The sequence below is a fragment of the Manis javanica genome, chromosome 2, assembly GCF_040802235.1.
Source record: "Manis javanica isolate MJ-LG chromosome 2, MJ_LKY, whole genome shotgun sequence".
In the NCBI taxonomy this organism is placed as follows: Eukaryota; Metazoa; Chordata; class Mammalia; order Pholidota; family Manidae; genus Manis; species Manis javanica.
The window spans coordinates 145,468,153-145,477,489 of record NC_133157.1 but is presented as its reverse complement, the minus strand read 5'-3'; the positions used below and the strand labels follow the sequence as shown (position 1 = coordinate 145,477,489).

At 36.3% G+C, this 9,337-nt stretch overlaps 1 protein-coding gene across 1 annotated transcript in view; it reads right to left on the bottom strand.

Annotated features, from left to right (window-relative positions):
- Nucleotides 1–2,786: 2,786 nt before the first annotated feature.
- LYPLA1 (lysophospholipase 1) overlaps nt 2,787–9,337 on the bottom strand; it is a 29,865-nt gene continuing 23,314 nt past the window's right edge. The window contains exons 6-9 of the mRNA XM_017669549.3: nt 8,470–8,543; nt 7,208–7,309; nt 6,034–6,210; nt 2,787–3,136 (exon numbers count right to left, since the gene is read on the bottom strand). Coding sequence (XP_017525038.1) covers nt 3,083–3,136; nt 6,034–6,210; nt 7,208–7,309; nt 8,470–8,543 — 407 coding nt within the window. The 3' untranslated portion in view covers nt 2,787–3,082. The remainder of the gene's footprint in view (nt 3,137–6,033; nt 6,211–7,207; nt 7,310–8,469; nt 8,544–9,337) is intronic.

Below are 9,337 nucleotides of genomic sequence, written 5' to 3'. Positions count from 1 at the left end.
AGCCAACATCATACTTAACAGCGAGAAGCTGAAAGCTTTTCCCCTAAGATCGGGAACAAGACAAGGATGCCCACTCTCCCCGCTTTTATGCAACATAGTACTGGAGGTCCTAGCCAAGGCAATCAGACAACACAAAGAAATACAAGGCATCCAGATTGGTGAGGAAGAAGTCAAACTGTCACTGTTAGCAGATGACATGATATTGTACATAAAAAACCCTAAAGAATCTACTCTAAAAGTACTAGAAATAATATCTGAATTCAGCAAAGTTGCAGGATACAAAATTAATACACAGAAATCTGTTGCATTCCTATACACTAACGATGAACTAGCAGAAAGAAAAATCAGGAAAACAATTCCATTCACAATTGCATCAAAAAGAATAAAATACCTAGGAATAAACCTAACCAAGGAAGTGAAAGACCTATACCCTGAAAACTACAAGACACTCTTGAGAGAAATTAAAGAGGCCACTAATAAATGGAAATTCATACGATGCTCTTGGGTAGGAAGAATTAATATTGTCAAAATGGCCATCCTGCCTAAAGCAATGTACAGATTCAATGCAATCCCTATCAAAATACGAACAGCATTGTTCAATGAACTAGAGAAAATAGTTCTAAAATTCATATGGAACCACAGAAGACCCTGAATAGCCAAAACAATCCTGATAAGGAAGAGTAAAGCAGGGGGAATTACGCTCCTCAACTTCAAGCTCTACTACAAAGCTTCAGTAATGAAGACAATTTGGTACTGGCACAAGAAAAGAACCATAGCCCAGTGGAACAGACTAGAGAGTCCAGATATTAACCCAACTTTATATGGTCAATTAATACATGGTAAAGTTCCATGGATATACAATGGGGAAATGACAGCCTCTTCAACAATTGGTATTTGCAAAACTGGACAGCTACATGTAAGAGAATAAAACTGGAATACTGTCTAACCCCATACATAAAAGAAAACTCAAAATGGATCAAAGACCTGAATGTAAGTCACGAAACCATTAAACTCTTAGAAGAAAACATAGGCAAAACTCTCTTGAATGCAAACATGAGCAACTTTTTCATGAACATATCTCCTCGGCAAGGGAAACAAAAGCAAAAATGAACAAGTGGGACTATATCAAACTAAAAAGCTTCTCTACAGCAAAGGTCACTATCAGTAGAACAAAAAGGCAGCCTACAGTATGGGAGAACATATTCATAAATGAATATCCAAAAAGGGGTTGACATCCCAAATATATAGAGCTCACACACCTCAACAACCAAAAAGCAAATAATCCGATTAAAAAATGGGCAGAGGAGCTGAACCGAGACTTCTCCAAAGAAGAAATTCAGATGGCCAACAGGCACATGAAAAGATGCTCCACATTGCCAATCATCAGAGAAATGCAAATTAAAACCACAAGGAGATATCACCTCACACCAGTTAGGATGGCCACCATCCAAAAGCAAACAACAAATGCTGGTGAGGATGTGGAGAAGGGGAACCCTCCTACATTGCTGGTGGGAATGGAAATTAGTTCAACTATTGTGGAAAACAGTATGGAGGTTCCTCATAAAACTACAAGTAGAAATACCATTTGACCCAGGAATTCCACTCCTAGGAATTTACCCTAAGAATACAGGATCCCTGATTCAAAAAGACATGTGCACCCCTATGTTTATTGCAGCACTATTTACAATAGCCAAGAAATGGAAGCAGCCTAAGTGTCCGTCAGTAGATGAATGGATAAACAAGAAGTGGTACTATACACAATGGAATATTATTCAGCCATAAGAAGAAATGAAATCCTACCGTTTGCAACAACATGGATGGAGCTAGAGGGTATTATGCTCAGTGAAATAAGTTAGGCAGAGAAAGACAAGTATCAAATGATTTCACTCATCTGTGGAGTATAAGAACAAAGCAAAAACTGAGGGAACAAAGCAGCAGCAGATTCACAGAACCCAAGAATGGACTAACAGTTTCCAAAGGGAAAGGCACTGGGTAGGATGGGTGGAAAGGGAGGGATTAAGGGGAAAATGGTCATTATGTTTAACATAGAGCATAGTGGAGGGGGCATGGGGCAGGTCGTATAACACAGAGAAGATTAGTAGTGATTCTATAGCATCTTACTACGCTGATGGATAGTGATTGTAATGGGGTATGTGGTGGGGACTTGGTAATGGGGGGAGTCTAGTAACCATAATGTTGCTCATGTAATTATATATTAATGATACCACAATAAAAGTAAATAAATAAATGAAAGAAATAATTAGTGTAGGAAGTCTAACGTCAGTCATGTCTGCTTTCTTTGTAAAAGTATAAATACATTTTAAGTACTATTGTATCTGTATTTCAGAATGTGAAATTACAGCATGTAGTGCCAGCAGATATCCATGGCAAGGCGGCAGTATTTGGTGTGTTATGAAGGATAAAAATGAACAAATTTCTTTTCTACAGAGGCAAAAAGATATTAAACAGAAATAATATTGGGGAAAGAAAGGCCTCATCCCCAAAATGAAAGGACCATTAATCAAAAATAGCAATATTACTCTTTGTTGACACTTAGAGGTTTATCCCTGATTAGGTAAATGTAATTAAGACTTCATTCTTAGTATGTATTACAATCGTTAAGTATATACGAATCCATGTAAAAAATATAGATAGTGCATGGTGAGTTAAGTCATTCTGGAGTAAATCCATAGGCTAAGTCATAGCATGTATAAATCAAAACTGCACATTTACATCTGAACAAATTTTTATTTAGCATACTAATAATTTTCAAATGATATAAAAAATCTGGTTCAAATACTTTATTATTTTGCTGAATTACATTTGGGGAATAGAATCTAGGTGCTTCACTCTCTTCATACTAGTATATTCTCCATCATATTTTACAAATACATGTATAGATGCTTAAAAGATCATAATGATCATAATTTTCTCACAAGGAGATAGTATTTAGTCTGTGTCATTGGTGTGTTTTGCAAACATTTTAACACTGCAAACATTAAAAGTTTCATGTTCAGGAAAAGGTTAATACTCTACTACAACGATGCCGGTGTGCACTTCTACACAAGTCCTCTTAGTGTTGTCAATCAATTGGAGGTAGAAGTTTATCAATGAATTGCTTGATATCCATCATTTCCTGTTTGGAATAAAGTGATTTAGTAAGCAGTAACACAAATCAGAAATTACTCCCCACTGAAATACCACTAAATCCATGGTGTGCACAGGTAAGGTGAAAGTACATTTTATTACTACAATTAAATAAAAAGTCGTAACAGAGAAAGGAGGCTCCAACAGAAATTTGAATATTTCCTATGATTGTTATTATTGTACATTCAAATGATAGCTCCCATCTATTATTTAGTATCATGAAAATGGTCTGCATTTTGCTGTACTTGAACAAAATAAAACACTGGGGGAGAGGCTGAGAAAGGGGGTTGGGAGTGACAGTACTTAAAACAGAGAAGTCTCAGTAAGTGCACAATTACTGTCAACTAAGTCTATGGAAAAGCCTAGCTTTTAACGGTTCTTCCTTAGAATGAAATGTAAATCCATAACATAAGTATTTTGTGCCTTTCATAAGGATTTACATACATACACCAACCAATTAAAAGAGAGCATATGCCTAAGCTAGGCCTGGAGAGATAGGAAAATGAATATATCAAATGTTTATAGAACAGACTTTCCTAAGACTCCTGCACTTGGCTCAGAACATTTTCACTTTCCGAAGACATATTTCCTACTATCATATATAGTATTTCAAGGCTGTCTCAGACTCCCAAATTAGTACTGCAAAGAACTTTCAACCTTATAAATGATCACTCAGAAAAGAAAGTCACCGCATGAAAGTGGTGTTACAACACCCCAAAGTCCTTAAAATTACCTGTGACACTTCCTCCTACTGTTCTACCTCTTCTCACTTCTGCTCCTAACCATTCAGTCCAGTGTCCTTCAACGTGATTGCATAATCATCTATGGAGCTGTGTTTAAAAACACATCCACACAAATACAGACACCCGAGACACCAAACCCCCAATGCGCAGAATCAGAATTGCTGAGCTTGGAGTTTGCGGTATTTGTGTTTATTAAGCTACTCTAGTGTATTTGTGATGCAAAATCAACTTTAAAAAACACTCGTCCAGCCTCTAAGTCTCTCCTGATTTTATTTAAAAATACTCAGACTGCCAGCCTGTCCTCCCTTCTGGCTTCAACATTTCATTGCAGTTCAACTGTGTTCTCAGTAACACCCTAGATTCTAGGCCTCTTGTCTTTTTGGATAAATCACATTACTACGTGCTTCTCTGCCCCTAAAAATATGGCCAGGCTGAGTGGATGTAAAACAATGTTAATTTGAACTGCACTCCCTCCACGCTTAGGAATCAATTTTTGTGCTAGGCCTTTTCAAGTCTCCCAACCTACCCAAGCCTCCTTATCATTCTTATCCAGTGACCTGGTTTCCTACTTTACTGAGAAGATAAAAAGGATCTAAGGTGAGCTCTCAACTACTCTCCTCCCTCCATCAACAGTCCTTGTTTATATTCACCCACCCTCTTCCATTTTCATTCAAAAGTGTTTTTCCTCTCTTTTAAGACAGATGCTACCCATTTCAGGACTTTTATGATTCCTCTAAGATCTCACCCCTCTTCCTACCCACCCATAGGGGTCTCCTTCTTCCATCCCATTACAAGAGAGCCTTCATTTTTTTCCCTTTATCAAAACCTTTTTAAAAAAGGTTTATACATGTTGCCTCTAGTTCCCCATTTCCCTACATCACACAGCCCAGTGCAGTTGGGCTGTATCTCCCCAAATGTCCCAGGTCACAGTTGGCTTACTGCTGGATAGTTTCTTCCTGGCCTATTTCTCCTTAATAGTTCTTTGAATCATGGGGTACTGTTTCCTCCAACTCTGAAACTCTCTCCTCTTGCACTCATTCAACACCAAACTCCTCTTAAATCTCCCAAAGTACTATACCTCGGCTTTTTCTCTCATGATATTTTCCCATGGATATTAGTGATCATTCTAAATCCCCATTAATGGGCTTGAGCTTCAGACAGGTTATTTCCAACATCCCATTTTGATATTATGGGGGCACATCTATCTCAATGTTACTTAATTCAGTATTATCCTTCCTGTTACCCCAAAACCAACTGGTCCTTGTACCTACTTTTATGAATAGCAACCTCTTAGTCATCTGGGTTAGAAATCTAAGGCCTCTTTGATACTCCTAACTTTCCTACCCCACAGAATTAGTCACTAAATCCTACTGGATTCTGCCAGTCTCCAGACTGTAAATTAGATCACACCTTGCTTTGATAAAAAATGTCAATGGCTAAAAAAATTTTTTTTAACTAAAATAATAATAAAAAATTAAAAAATTAAAAATTAAAAAATGTCAATAGCTCTCTGCTGCCTGGAGAGGATCTAACCTCTACCCATCCTTACCACAACATAAATGCTTTCTACAACCCAGTCTCTCCTCTCTGTGTCCCCTGTTCTGTGATACCCAGCTTTTCATTAGATTATGGACCAACTGGACAGCTTGCTTTTCCTGTCTACAGTCCTTTTTCTGCACACTTACTATCCAAAAAAACTACCGATTCTTCAAAATCAAGCTCTTTCATCATGATCTGAGTGCCTCCTAAGATAAAATTAATCTTACTCTTCTCAGTTTTTCAGAGAACTTTTTTTAAACCTATAATATAACATATCACATCCTGCTTTCTACATAGTTATTTAGATATATCTACATCTCCCCTATTAAATTTTTAATTGTAATTCATTTTAGATTGATTTAAAGGGAATGTTTTTGTTTTTGAATTATGTACAATGCATCACATTTCATAGGAAATCATTGAATATTTGTTGAATTAAATTTAATAAATTCTGATTTAAGTCCTGCTAACGTATGAGTCAATGTGAATTAATTCATTTAAACCCCCTTTAAACCTCCAATCAGTCAAATGTTATTTATCTTAAAAATATCCCATGGGAAAAGTTGCAAACATGTCTCTATAATCAATGCTTCCAAACATTTACCTGTGGACATGAACTGTGTATCATGCCTTCGTAGGTTTTGAAGGTTACATTCACTGGATTTACCAGTGTTTTTAGCTTTTCAGCAGTAAGAGAACCATATGATAGGGGAACTAAAAGGTCACAATCTCCATGGCACTGAAGAATAGGAATATCTCTATTAACACCACTAATAAGACCCTGAAAAAAAACAAAAGAAATAAAAACAACTGGTTTTTAATCAAATGTGTAGTGCTCCATATGAGGCATTTAAAGCTGTAAATAGATATGCACATACAACATTTTATATTTACATTGTAAGTTATATTTGGCCAAAGAAATAAAATTCATCACAGCCCTATACTCTCCACATCTCTTTAAACTTTTATAGGACATACAATTACCCTGTCTTAGACAGTTTCCCCAGTGAATCAGCAGCTCCTTAAAGCCGACTGTATCTTATTCCTTATATGTTCAGTGTCTTAATGTAAGAGATGTTTCAGCTGATCATGTTCTTTTCAGTTCTCATTTAACTGATTTAAATAAGACAGTTAATAAAAAGCAGTTGTTATCTGAAAAACACCGAAGAATTACTATATAGTGACAAGAAAAAACCCTAGATTTAAAGATTAATTTGAGAATAAAAATAGTGTCTGCATCTCTCATGTGTGCTAGATACTTGCCTTATACTATTGAGTATTTAGACATTATATTGTACGGCAAAATTCTGCTGTCAAGCAATGAGAATATTGAGCTTTCATATTACTTCTTTGTATAAAGAATAACCCTAATTTTTACATATATCTTTTAAAAATGTATTGAATGCTTGAAATGTAAGATTTATAGCAGGACTTATTTCATTCTATGCAATCCACTGTAAAGACAACACAGTGTATAGACAAGCCTAGTAATACATCACAAAAATCTAAAAAACTTTACTTTAAAAAAGTAGGTTCATCACCTGTACCAAATGTACCACTGTGCTGCAGGGCACTGATAGTGGGAGGGGGCTGTGCATGTGTGGGGACAGGGCTATATGGGAACCTTTTGCACTTTCCCCTCAGTTTCGCTATGAACCTAAAACTGCTCCACAAAATTAAAGTTTATTAATTAAAAAAATAAACCATGACCCTCTCCCCAACTTTATCTGCCATCTCTTAGCTCAGTCATCGAATGTTACATGCGTCAATCAGGCTACCTGTGGAAATGAAGCCCGCAGTGGAAGCCAGCAACTGAGAGCAGTGACACCTGCCAGTTTCTGCTGTGTGGTGAGAGCAATGTATAAAGATAAAGCTCCTCCCTGGAAAAAGAAGCAGTGAAGTCAATGGAACACATCCTCTGCTAACAGCACCTTAAAAGATTTCCTGTTATTAATAATAACCATTAAAAAAACTGGATGGCTAATGTCAAATTAAATCAGGCAAGTTAGTAGATAAACACCACTCCCAACCACCACCGTGTCCTAAAGGACATGATTCTCTACACCAAAGACCAATGTTACACAGCAACTACCCAGTCAGTCAAGACATAGTAAATAGCATCATTATATGCTGCACTTAAAACGGCCTTAGTAATATTCAGAATTTAGTTACTATTTTCTCCTCTGAAAAGTCTTAGGCATAAAATCAAATTGTCTTAAATTGGCATTATTTTCCAAAATAGGAATTCAAGATAATAAGGACTATGTAGCAGACACTTTTAGGGTATCTGCCTACTCAGCTCACAGTACCCCACATTCTGGGAACTGCATTCCCTTGAGCCCTCTAAACACCATGTTACTTTGACCATGCCCATGGGTCACTGGGCCACATGAGGACCCAACACTCTCTCATCTGAAATAATAATATTCTTTCTCTCAGGATTTTGAAAATAGGATTCAGTGACTATCAGGCTGTCTCTCTGTGTGGCTGGAAATGTAACATTTAGACTCAAGAACTGGAAAGGCTATCAACTACAAAGCTGAGGTGGCCAAGTGATCTCACACCATGGGGATCACAGGAGAATTCGCCTGTGTCCAGAGAGAACTCTTTTGTTTACTACCTTATTGTTTCTATCAGTAGCCTCCTCCTAGTACAGGGACTTCCACCTGTGTTTAAATTAGAGTTTTGTTTAAAGGGGTACTTAGAGTTAACTTTGAAATCTAACTACATGGGTACTATGGTTATTCTAAGAAAATACACCCCAGGTTCCAATTTACTTAAACTGATTTTCAAAACATAACCTATAAGTTGAAGGCTTTTGCAGAAGAGAAAAAAAAACTAGAAAAGCAAAAAAGTATGAAGTACTCTCAACTAATTAATGATGAATTATTTCTAGTCTATTTAAACTTAATTCACCATTAAAATAATGTATCAGACTCTCTAACATCTAAAAAAGAACTCCTCCATAGAAAAAGGATAGAAACCAGAGTTCTAGATAATATCCGAAGGTACTGATATTACCACCCAAATTTTATCTTACCTGAGAAAATCCTCCCAGAATAATTCTGTTAGAAGGAATGCCACTCTTCATCTCTTGATCTATCAAAGCCTTTACTAAAAACAACATGAAAGTCAAATCCCTGATACCTTCAGTTAAGTTCATTGATACAGTTTAAATAGGAAAAAATAACAGAAAAGCAGAAAGTATATTAAAAGTTGAAAGAAGTGAAAAACTTGAAGGACTCTATTAAAATACAAAATTAGAATGTATTTTCAATATAAAACTCAGATTTTGCAGGTGCTGCTTCTTATATTTCCTTTTTATCAAAAAGCAAAAATCTGCCTTTTTAGAACACTGCTGAAAATCCACAGATATTCAAATTAAAAAATATTTTCTATTATTTATTAGTTTTTTTTATTAAAGTAGAATTAACATATAATATTATATTGGTTTCAGGTGTATAAAATAGGGACTTGACAGTTACATACATTATGCAACACCCATCATGATAAGTATAGTTACCATGGTCACCATTTCTTTTTATATAAAGTTAGTTTTTAGCATTAGTATAACAAACAAGGGTGTACATGTGTGGGGACAGGGCTATATGGGAACCTTTTGCACTTTCCCCTCAGTTTCACTATGAACCTAAAACTGCTCCACAAAATTAAAGTTTATTAATTAAAAAAAAAAATCATGACTCTCTCCCCAACTTTATCTATATGGGAACCTTTTGCACAAACAAGGGGGTACCCCGACTAGGACATGGGAGAATGGGCTAGAAAACAGTAAAGGAAGCTTAGGAAATGAGAGAGTTGCTGAGACGTGTGAGGGATTTGTTTAGGGGTGGCAGACTACTGCCTCAGTGAGAAAGAAGAGGCAGAAATGCCCGGCTGTGAGGAGGGTC